This window comes from Euprymna scolopes, chromosome 23, assembly GCF_053919585.1.
Source record: "Euprymna scolopes isolate OS-2025 chromosome 23, ASM5391958v1, whole genome shotgun sequence".
Taxonomy (NCBI): Eukaryota; Metazoa; Mollusca; class Cephalopoda; order Sepiida; family Sepiolidae; genus Euprymna; species Euprymna scolopes.
Genome location: NC_136504.1, coordinates 21,533,939 through 21,546,312, shown reverse-complemented (window position 1 = coordinate 21,546,312; position 12,374 = coordinate 21,533,939). Strand labels below are relative to the sequence as shown.

The 12,374-nt window shown below is 29.8% G+C and overlaps 1 protein-coding gene across 2 annotated transcripts in view; it reads left to right on the top strand.

Moving 5' to 3' along the window:
• Nucleotides 1-12,374, top strand: part of LOC145245798 (disintegrin and metalloproteinase domain-containing protein 10-like) — a 317,331-nt gene that overhangs the window by 252,256 nt on the left and 52,701 nt on the right. For both annotated transcript variants that reach the window (XM_080107440.1, XM_080107441.1), the window contains 4 exons: nucleotides 1,734-1,869; nucleotides 4,587-4,708; nucleotides 7,867-8,041; nucleotides 9,391-9,520. In XM_080107440.1, coding sequence (XP_079963566.1) covers nucleotides 1,734-1,869; nucleotides 4,587-4,708; nucleotides 7,867-8,041; nucleotides 9,391-9,520 — 563 coding nt within the window. The remainder of the gene's footprint in view (nucleotides 1-1,733; nucleotides 1,870-4,586; nucleotides 4,709-7,866; nucleotides 8,042-9,390; nucleotides 9,521-12,374) is intronic.

The window sequence follows — 12,374 nt, the reverse complement described above, 5'->3', positions numbered from 1 at the left end:
GGGGCGTTCGAAAGGAATGTTTCTGGTTAGAGCACAATTGAACCATGATATTTAACTTTTGCATTTTAAATTGTAATTCAAGTCATTATATAAAATAGTTTCGTAAGATCAACAGTAGGTTCTGTACAGTACAATGCTGACTACAATGTATTGTGGACTGTCACTGCGGGGAGGCATGTGAAGCTTCCTCCTGATGCACTGCTGTTGAGTCCTGAATAGAGCGAACAATCAATTGATTTGATTGAGGAATGGACGGTTTCATCGATTTTGCTGACGATAAATTTTTTTAAATTACGTTTTCACCCTAAACAAGGCTCAAGGGGACATAAGCTACTGGGGCACTATGTAGAGAGTTGGGCAGCAAGATGTCGGTTCACGTTACACTTGGACTTCTGCATGTCAGTACAGTTGGGGAAGCAGGGACCCAGAATGAAATTCCAAAGTTTAGCGATTCTGCGGAACAAACTACCGGAGTAGAAAGCTCTCTTACATCTAGGCATCTCTACTGTGTAAGGGTGGGATTTAGCTGTTTGTTGGGTTTGTCGAGGGTATTTACGTTGTGGAGGCACAAGTGCTTGCAGTTCGTCAGAGCATTAACCATTAAAATACTTGTAGAACAGGCAGAGGGATGCAACATTTCATCAGTGGGACAGAGGCTGAAGCTTAGTTCAGGACCTATCAAATTGGAGGCTCTCTTTTGGACCTTTGGAATATTGGAAGTGTAGAACATTCCTTAATCATTATTCAATAGTGAGCAACGTCGGGTCTCCCTGCTAGTCTGGGATAAGTCTTCTCTTTTTTATATCTTCATGCATTAGGAATTTGTGACACGAGTTTCATGTATTTACCTGTGAACATAACTAAATCCACTTATATTTTTATAAACCTAGTTTTTTTATTTACCTGTTTACTAGGGGTGTAAAGGATGATTTATGGGACTGATCATTAGATAATTTATTGCTTATTGTGTATACATGAAAGAGTTGCTATGTGACGTTTTATTTATTTTGGTAAGGCTCAGGAATGTTTTTCTTTTATAATCTAAGATATAAAGTTGTTTTGTTGGATTTTCAAAGTCAAACCTAAATAGCAACTGAGTTGACAAGTCAAACTTTACTACTAAACTTTCATTTGTTATTGTTCCCAGGTTCCTAAAATGTTACTTATTGTAACATGATTTTAAATAAATAGAATAGATTTCAGCCATTTTGAATCCAAAATAATTAATAAGAACAAAAAACAAAAAAAATTAAGAAATCCATAGATAGGAAAATAAAATTAAATAATTCTGCTAACAATTAAATAAACAAAGATCCATTTAATATGAATATCATACATGAACTCGAAGGTATTTCTTAATGGCATAATAATTGTTTAAAAAAAATAATTGAATTGTCTTCCGTGTGCAATCCTGTTTTCAAAATGGCAGCCATTTTGAATGTTTTCTTTCCATTAGACTGGATTAACTTTTATTTCCTTTATTTTTTGGAGAAAGGAGGGGGGGGGGTCATGAAATTATTAAAAGTTATTCCACCAACCCAGGTTTTATTAACAGTAAATTTCATAGTTATATGTGTGAAAGGTTTCTTGAAAAATAAATAGATAACTGTGAAGCTTTATACCCAAAATATTGTCTTTGATTGTTTTTGTTTATAATCTCTTTAACCATTCTGATTTTTCATATTGTTATCAGCCTTTGTGAATATTTAATTTTTTTTTTTTTTTTTATTCAGACCGTAGAAGCTTAGATGATTATATTCTACGTTATGGAGAAGTCAATTATGATCATGAAGAGCTGCAGAATCGCCATGAACGACATAAACGTTCACTCGATCGTCATGTCATACTTAATTTTAGAGCATTGAACAGGTAAGTTTTTCTTTAATTTTGAAAATTTAGAAAATCAAATAATTTTTTTATTAAATAATTAAAATTATTACTTTTTTTGTTATAGATTTTCATTAAGATAATTTATTCATAGAAGAAGATTTAGTTTTTGTTTTCTTCATTTTGTTACTTGAATTATTGGGGCGATTAATTGGAATCAGGAATCGGAAAAATTGGAACTTTTTGGGTGGTATCAAAATTGCCTATTTTCTGATGTCAAAAACGATTCCTTTTAATTATTTTTAAAAAATTTATTTAATTTTGATTCAAACAAGTATAGTAGTAATATCAAAATAAGATTTGTTGATTTTTAAACTACCAGTAAAACTAAAATGTATATCCACCACCACCACCACAAGTGTGTTTTTACTTTTGAGAAAACTGCACATTTAGCATGTGTTTTATGGTAATCAGGTAAAAATAACAATTTCATAGTTAAATATTTAGATTTATAAAGAATCGAAATCAGAAATTTTGTACGTAATCAGTAATTATATCAGAATTGGAAAAAAAATATTGAAATCCTCCCATCACTAGTATTAACCCAAGGTGTCGACCACTTTTGAAGAGAAAAATTGAAAGTGATATCGAAAAATGCACCTCGTCTCATGTTGAGTGCATCAATGGCAAAACTACATGAATTGCACTTCAGATTATTTCCACACCCACTATATTTTACAGGTTTGGTCACCAATGAATACTGATTGTTTACAGACCTCAAAAGAATTCTTCAGGAAAAGAAATCTCTGAAACGTATTTTGAGACCGGAGACAAATTTTTCTACAAAAAAAGGCATTAAATTGGTAGATAAGCATTGGAATCAGTGCAACACTCTTAGAGTCTATGTTGATGAACAAAGTTGAATTTTGTCTAAAAGTTGTTCTTTTATTAACTTATTGAGTAATGTGTATTTTGTAACATTTTTTTGTAACAGCTTTGTATTTTTTATGATAAATCAGTCAGGTGACAGATCTGAATTAAGTATTATTTAAAGCCAAGAAACTTTAATGAAATTTGAAAATTCTTTATTAGGCATTCAGTGGACTTATTGAGTCATGTGTTAAGTAGAAAAAAACGATTATACAGTAAAAAATATGTAAAATAGTATGTTGATGTTTTTGAAATTTATTGCACATACTTTTGTGCTTCTATGGGTATCAAGAAAAAAGGCCATTAATATTGTAGATTTAAAATAGATTTAAGTTTTTTGTTTTATTTTTTTTCTGCAAAAAAGAATTCAGGTTAAAGACTTTACTGAATAAAATATTAAGGGGAAAGCTAATGCTAAGAAACGAAACTTGTTCTGTCAAGTATTAATTAACTATAACATTTATTTTAAATTACTTTTTGTATTGTTATATTAGGGTATGATTTAGTTATTAAAGTATTAAATTAAATAGTTAAATCATTAAAAAAATATGAAGAAACCAAATTTTTATTTTATTTATTTATTTTTTGTAAATTCCTATTTTAGTAAAAAGAAAAAGTATTTATAAACTTCTGTGGGGCAATTACGAATTAGAAATTGCAAGTTAAAAATAATGCTGCAAAAACTATTCATGAATTCACCAAAGAATGTTCAAAGATTATTGATTGATACCTAGATTAGCTTAATAGCAATGCCTGGAAAAAATCATAGGTTTCACATGAAAAACATTTATTTAAAAAAAAGTCTTTTTTCTTAAAATATTACAAAGAATGAAATTTGAAAATTAAAATATTTATAAACTATTAAAATGAAAACAAAATAAAACTTGAACATTATTATAATTTATATGTAACATATTTATTAAACTTGACTGACGTGGCATCTCAAATGCAGAAAAAAATCACTCATTTAACTGACAAATAAACAGAACCCTTCAGCTTAATAAATGTGATATAAAACACTAATAAACCAACCAAATTTTGTATAGAAACTATAACAATGAGTTAGGAAAACTAGTAATTTAGCTGATGATTGCACTTTACTATAATAACAAAAAAAGCTAGCATTTTGTTAAAGCATAACTTTAAATATTACATAAAAACATCCTATCTATAAAAATGTTGCATAGTCCTTATTGTTAAAACATACCTTAAAATTTTCAAATATTACATAAAAACAATGTATTATTAAACCTATAAATAACACATTCATTTAAAAATTAATATAACGACAAATAATTTACTAATATATTATATAATATACAATTGTAATAATAAAAATAATATATTAAAAAAAAGGGACTTGATTATTTTTAAAAATGCAAAAGAAAAAAAGAAAATATATATATATATATATATATATATATATATATATAAAATTGTATTTTTCTTTAAAATTGTGTAACTTTGTTTAAAATCCCAAGCAAATTTATGCTTTTCTTTATTCTTAATTACTAATGTTTATGGTAAGAAGATATCTTTAACAAGAGAGAAGAGGAAATAAACTTCTATGGTGTGTAGATGATACAACACGACTCCAATTGCCTACATGAGAAACCGCCGTTTGGATAATGTACGAGGATTCCAAAATCTCTGTAGTACTACAGTGTGACATCAATCACACTTATGTCTTGCTTCTTTGAAACATTTGTACAGTAACATTCAGTTATGCTTATCAATCTTCGGTTAAACATGCGTGAATGAAGGTTTGGAACAAAAATAGACGATAATCTTTTTGCATATGCATACTTATATATTTGTTTGTTTTTCAGAAATTTTAAATTAAAATTGGTTAAGGATAATTCCTTATTTTCACCTGATCATGTACATCAACATCCTAATGGTACAAAAGATGAGGTGGATACATCATTCTCATACAAAGGTGTAGCACTTGGTAAGTGATCTATTGTATCGAACAAAGTAGCATTTTCTGTCTGTGAAGTATCAAAAGCTATACAAGATACATTTACAAACCTTGCATCATCAAATGCTGCGTGAAACTTAGCAGGTTTTATATATATATATATATATATATATATATATATATATATATATATATATACATATATATAATTTCAGGTTAGTATTTTTCAGAGGTTAAGCAACCAATAAAGTTTTAACAAGGTTAATACAAGAGTGCTCAATACCAAAGTAGAGCAAAATATACTTTTTGTTTTGCATAAGCATTAATGTCTCTACACATTCATGAGCATGTTTCGGTCAGCTAGTTACAAGTAACTCTAGACCTCTTCAGATGACATTGCTTAAACGTTTACTTTTGTATAAGCAATATCGCCTGAAGAGGTCTAGAGTTACTTGTAACGGGCTGACCGAAACATGCTCATGAATGTGTAGACATATTAATGCTTATGTAAAATAAATAAAAAAGCATGTATATATTAGCAGGCTGTCCAGAATGTCCTGGTCATAAAAATATTGCTACTTATGCACGTAGGTTACCATGCTGAAATAATGTTATTACTTAGAAAGCCATTTTTAATATGGAGAGGTACTTTCACCTAACAATTTAATTAAAATATATACCATAAAACTTCAGTTTAACTTGAAAATACTATTTAAACAAAATAGCATGGTAACATAAGTGCATAAGCACCAAAAAATTCACTCTCTTTACCCTCCTCTTCACTCTCTTTACCCTCCTCTTCACTCTCTTTACCCTCCTCTTCACTCTCTTTACCCTCCTCTTCACTCTCTTTACCCTCCTCTTCACTCTCTTTACCCTCCTCTTCACTCTCTTTACCCTCCTCTTCACTCTCTTTACCCTCCTCTTCACTCTCTTTACCCTCCTCTTCACTCTCTTTACCCTCCTCTTCACTCTCTTTACCCTCCTCTTCACTCTCTTTACCCTCCTCTTCACTCTCTTTACCCACATTTCTCTAATTTGCTTTTCTCTGTCACTTTTTCTTTTCCTTCCCCTTTTTCTTTTTTTTTTCTTGTGTGCCTCTCTCTTCTTCACCTCTTTTGGATTTTTGTTACTCACTTGCACACCTCTATTCCTCACCCCTCGCCACAATTGATTTCTTGATGATTAAAAAATGTTTTGATATTTTTCTTTTTAATAATTCTCCCTTCCTTTAGTCTTAATTCTCTTTTCATTGAGATCAAAATGAATTTTCTGGGTTCATTTTAACAGGATATTACTTGCATTCTGTTTTTAGAAGAATGAGGTGGATTAAAAGACCATGATGATGACAATAGTGAAAGGATATTTCCGTCTACCATCTCCATTATTTTATTTGTGTGTCTTAGGTTGACTGTAACAGCACCATTACCACCACCAGTTTTTAGCTTTAATATTTTTTGAGGAGGATGATAATTTCCCATGGTAACTTTTGTATGTGATTCAAATCTTTAAAAAAGAAAAAAAAAATCTCTAAATAAAAAAAGATATTTTCATCTGCGTTTTGTCATGATCCTGTTAAATTACTTTGAAACCAGACAAACAGCAAAAAAGAAAAAGAAAATGATCATCAAATAATGTAACAGTCAATATTAAACAAACAAAAAAAAAGATATTGGACAGTGTTGTAATTTGTAGTGGCATTTAATCTGGATGTTCAGTCAAAGGAAAATAAATCAGCAGACTATATTAAAAAACATTAATCTCTGTAGTTGTAATATGAATGAATGTTACATGTATGAGAATAAGTTATGGAAATATGAAAAACTTATGTGTCGCCATTTAGACATGTTTATTTGATCCGTGCCTTCAGACTTTTTGAAACTGTGCTTTTACAAACCACTCTGTAGAAAGTTCTAGATTTTACCGGATTTGATGTACACACGTTTGATTGGTAATACTGTGTGTAGGTGGTTAATCGGCAGAGAATGCACACACTCTATTTAACTGCCTATTTGTCGAGATGAGAACAAATCAGTTATGTCAGACGAAAAAGTAGTTAGGAAAAAATGTAGCTCGTTATGTCAAGCAAAAAACAAGTGAATAATGATGCTCTCACAAAATACAAGACATCGTTTTCTTTTCGTTATTACAATGCTATCTTAACTAATCACTTTTTTCATCTTCCCCTCCCCTAACATTATCCTTTGATTTCTCTTCATGTCTAATCTTGTATTTATTAACAGCAATTCTATTGATTTTTGCTTTTTATTAAAGGAAATTTTCGGTGCCCCCCCCCTCCATTTTTGTCTCTTTGATGCAAGAACTAGTATAACTATTAGAAATTCCACACTTAATTAAAAAAAAAAAAAAAGAAAAAAAAAGTTTTAATAAATATTTGAATAATAAATACAAATGTTCCCAAACCATATGTATTTGAATCCTCCTCATATTCAGTTGAATGTCTATTTTACATGCTGTTATGTGTTGGATGGCAAATGTAAATGAAAAAAATGCGGAAGTTTTTTTTTTTTTTTTTCATTATTCACCTCTGTATTACCATCAAAATGGGTCACTGTTATTTAAATCAATAATACAACATAGTCTTTTAAATCAGTGTGTATATATAATGGCGAACAAAGATCCAAACACAGATATTTGTATACTTAATTTGCATAACTATTTTTAACACCGTTTATAATAAATTAATGTTTAGTGTTATTCATTTATAATTTTATTGACCTATTTTCACACACACACACACACACACACACACACACACACAGACAGATATATATATATATATATATGAGTGTGTGTGTGTGCGCACAAAAATGATTTAATTACAAAAAGGATAAATTACCAAAGCCTTTCTTAAAATGTGTTCATTAAGGGAGATAATTTAGATGAAGGCAATTAGTTTTTTTAAATTACAACAGATTTATATTAAAGATATGTAATATATGTTATTGTATGATAAGTTAAGTGAAATAAATACAAGTTCTGGTTACAAGTTAACCTTTTAAAAAGCAATTTAAATTATTTTTTAAAATGCTTAATAAATTGAGACTAACAATTCATTTCTATTGTGACATGTTATGTCAGGTTTTAAATCACAGTTTCAAGGTTGTTTTGATCTAATCTGGCATTTTTTTTTTTTTTTCATTGATTTACTTAATTATTTTTTCTAGGTTATCCTGGAAGCCATGTATCTGGAGTGATCATTGGGAAAACCTTCCGGGGCGAGATCACTATTCCGGGTGATACAACATATCACGTAGAGCCTTCGCTACGATTTTTTCAAGATGAAAAACCATTCCATTCTGTGATTTATTCTGAAAAAGACATTAATGTCAATCCATTTAAGTAAGAATACGTGTTAATTTTCCTCTTTTTTTCTCTTTTTTCTCTTCCCTCTTTTTTCTCATTTCTTTTCTGCTTTCTTTTCCTTTCTACTTTTTCTTTTCTATTTTTCTTTTTTCTTTTCTTTCTCTTTTTTCTTTCTCTTTTCTTTCTTTTCTTTCTCTTTTCTTTCTTTTCTTTCTCTTTTCTTTCTTCTCTTTTCTTTCTTTTCTTTTTTCTTTTCTTTCTTTTCTTTTTCATCTTTTTTCTTTTTTCCTCTCTTTTCTATTTCTTTTCTCTTTTTTCTATTCTTTCTCCTCTTTATCTTTTATTTTTTTTCTCTTTTTTTCTTTTTATCTTTTATTGGTCCCTTGACAAAAGGAGGGTGGACCTATAAATTCACTCTTGTCCGTTCATCTGTCTGCACTTTTCTCAATAACTACGCCTTGGAATTTTTTTTAAATTTTTGCACATTAAACATGATATGAGTAAAAAAGTGACAGAACAGATTTTCCGGGAAAATTCTGGTTGCCCTCCTAGAGGTGCCTTTCTGATTGAAATGGCTAAAATTGACACTTTTGTGTTTATTAAAAAAATTGGTGCCTTGGAATTTTTTTTTTTTTTTTAAGACTTAAAAGTTGTAACTAACTGATTTCTATTTAATTTTGTTTGCCTATACTTCACGATAACTATTGGGTGTCCCCCAGGGGCTCTTTTAGGGCTAATAAAAGCATTCCATTTTTTGGACTATTTTACCATATTTGTCCAAAATTTTCTGTGTAAGTCTATTTAGCAGTTTTGCATGGTGCTGAACTCAAATTTAAATATGTTAAGGTCTTGGGGACTTTTGTGGCTAAATGGGGGGTGGGAAGGGGACAAATGATAGACTTGGTCATTTCTTTTTTTTGGATGGTGCAGAACTCACATTTACAGGCGTTAAGGCCTCAAACTGCACTGTTTGTTCAATTTTACCAGGATTTGACGTCCCCTGAGGACATTTGGGGCTAAACTGTGGGGGGAGGGGGCAAATACTGAACTTAACCATTTTTTTTTTATGCCTTTGTTTACTGTGAACTCACAGAGGACCATGCATGTTTCACTTGTTTTCTCTTATCTTTTTTTTTTTTTTTTAATTCGATTTTGTTCATTTCTCTTTTCTTTACATTTTTTTTTTCTAAAGCAAAGAATATGATTTCTGTACAAGTATAGACTAGGACTTTCCTAATTACACAACACTTTATTTTTGGAAAATTAGTTTGAGTGGGGGAAATGAAATTTTCATAAATTAAAATTGTTTTAAAAATTATTTTTTCTTCACCCTTCCAGTGTCTATGAAAACCATTTTAAAAAATTTAAATATTTGTATTTTTCAGGGAACAACAGAAAAAAGAAAAAGAGTTAAATTTTGGAAAAGAAATTGGAAGTTGTGGTAATGATGACATCCATGATTGGATGAAATCTGTACAGGAATCTGTGATAAGAACTCCGGACCGTGTAAAAAGGGTACGATATATTCCATGATAGCATCCTGGAAGTTAATTTATCTATTTTACTAGTCTGGATCAGAAATGGCTTATCCGATTTGTTAGTTATTTAAAGATGACAACCTTTAATCTGAACTGAAAATCCAGATTCTTATTCTACCATTTCAATAATGCTCCTGGATATGACCTTAAACTATATCCAGTGGTGAGGCCCCAGCTTGTGGGCTTTGGGGAGTATGGAGCCACCCTTTAATTGCCATTGCTCCCAGGTCCACTCTGACCTGGAGCGGTAGTACCTGTTAGGGTCCCAACTATGGGTTAAATAGAAACCGACTTGAAAACAAATATATTCTATCAAAAAATTTTCTTCAAAATCTTTGGATTCGGCATTAAATAACCTTAAAAGGGTTGATATGCCATAAAACAAAACCAACCAACCAACCCATTTCAATAAATCAATTTTTGGTTCATTTGTACAAGCGGTACCCCCTCCTCCCATTTTTTTTATTTTCTGTTTTTCAATTTTTTCGGTGAATTATCGAATGGACACTAATCTACCAGATTATCAAAAAAAAAAAAAAAAAAAAAAAACAATTGAAAAAAGTCAATATTTAAATATTTGTAGGGGGTGCTCAGTTTCTAATAAAATGTTTTAGTAAATCAATCACCCATTTTAGAACCAGTCAACATTTTTAAGCTGAGTATTGTGAATTTTGCCTTTTTTAAGCATTTTGGCCCTTTTCTGAATTTCGCTTGAAAATTTTTCCTTCTCTGATTATTTTATAGGCATATTTATGGTTATCTTCCAATTTTGTCTACTGACATTTAGAAAGGTTTTGCCCAAACAAACTTTTCTTTTTAATATGCAATCTTCAAGTTTTGTCATCCAACATTGTTAATTTTTAAATTAACAGGAAAACTCTTTGGTATACTTGCATGTGTACAGTTTCTAATACAATAAATCGAACCCCCCCCCCCCCATATTGGAACCACTCGACGAGAATACACATACTCCTCTAATATAAAGAGTTTTCCTCTTAATTTAAAAATTGTAAATGTCGGGTGACTTGAAAATTGCATATTTGAGAAAAAATACATTTTTTTTTTGTGTATGTACCTATTAGAATGACAATAAAAAATTTATAGCAGAAATTTCGGTGGAAAATTTTTAAGAATTTACTTTTACAGATATATATTTTAGTCCTCATATAATCTTATATTTAAATTTTTAAATATCTCATTGATTATGATATATTCTTATAAACAAAATAAGGCTGATGTTTCTGCACTACATTAGTGCTTGGTAGCTCCTGTAACAAGACACATACGTGAACTCTTATTATTATCAGTTATTTCTGGCACATATTTGTCTGTTATTAAAAAACAAAAGTTCATTTTTAAAAAATTATTTCAACTTTGATATTTAGTCCTAATCATTATTTTCTTAAATAATCATACATGAATCAAGGAGAGGAATGCTTTCTGATTATTACAGAGGTACTCTTACTCTCACCTTAGACACCAGGAGATAAAATTAAATAAGACATTTTTTGCTAGACACTGTTTAGCTCCTATTAGAATTTTTCATGCTCTGTATGGATACTTTTTTCTTTTTTTCTTTTTTTTTTTTTTTTTGTACTGAACAATCATTTTTGTTCTTTTATTTATTATACTTCATATCTTTCTTTGCTTCACAACATCTACATATTTATCTTATTTTCTGTTTTTTTTACATTTATTTATAACAAGTAAAATTTACAGAATATTCTTGCAAAACTTTTCTGCAAGACTGCTCTCATATTTGTCATAAAAAATACTTGCTTTGATGTTTTTTATATGACAAATTGATTATTTGTGTTACAAATTGTCATTAAATCCACTTAAAAATAAGAAATAAACATTTTGCAGTTGGATTCTTTACAATGTTACTCAACATTTAATGTTGTTTCTTAAATTACATTTAGAGTGGCACAAATATCAAAGTTACCCACATATTTTAAAAACACAACAGATACTACTCTATCATCTCATCATGGTCAGGATAGAACTTCAAGTACAGATAGCATGACATAAAAAATTTGATTAAAAATATGTAAAAATACGAAGTTCATGAGTTCCTCAATTTTCTTTAGCAATGCAGAGACATGGGTCTCACTAGTATATTTATAAAATGCTTTGATGATAAAATTGTACAAAATACTTGTTTCTCAATCAAGGTCGTATTATGTCTTGTTTTATGCATCCAGCATTAGAGTTGATTAACTAACAAGAAATCTCATGCTAATCCATGCACAGAAATTTAATTAGTAACAAAGTTAATCTGTAAACCATTTCAGAAATGAATGATCCAGCAGTCAGCTTTGTGTGTGATAAGATTTAGGGGTGGGGGGATGTTAAAAACTACATTTATTGACATGACAATATGCCTCCTTCAAGAAACACTGTTCAAATCTAAAATGATGAATTGAAAGTAGTTTTGGTTATAAGCAATATGTATGTGTAATATACCTACAAGTGAAAACGTTTTATCTGAATCCTTAGATATGGTCATGATTAAGTACAAATTCTTAACCCTTTTCTGTCAAATCGTACTTTCAAGTCGCCCTAAAAAAAAAAAACAAGAAAAAAAACAAGAAAAAAACAGTATTTCTTACTGTTACGGCTTGTCAACCCAACTGGTCTTTAAGGTACAGGTCTATGCATGATTAAATAAGTGAACGAGGGGTTTGTTTATGTTCGTATGTCAGTTGTACGCTTACTTCCATCATGTGTGGGTTTCATGATTAAAAAATTTATTTATTGCATAAAACAAAAATTTGGGCAGTAATAGGTTTTAAAAAAAAAATCTTACACTTGAAATATGCATTTGTTTA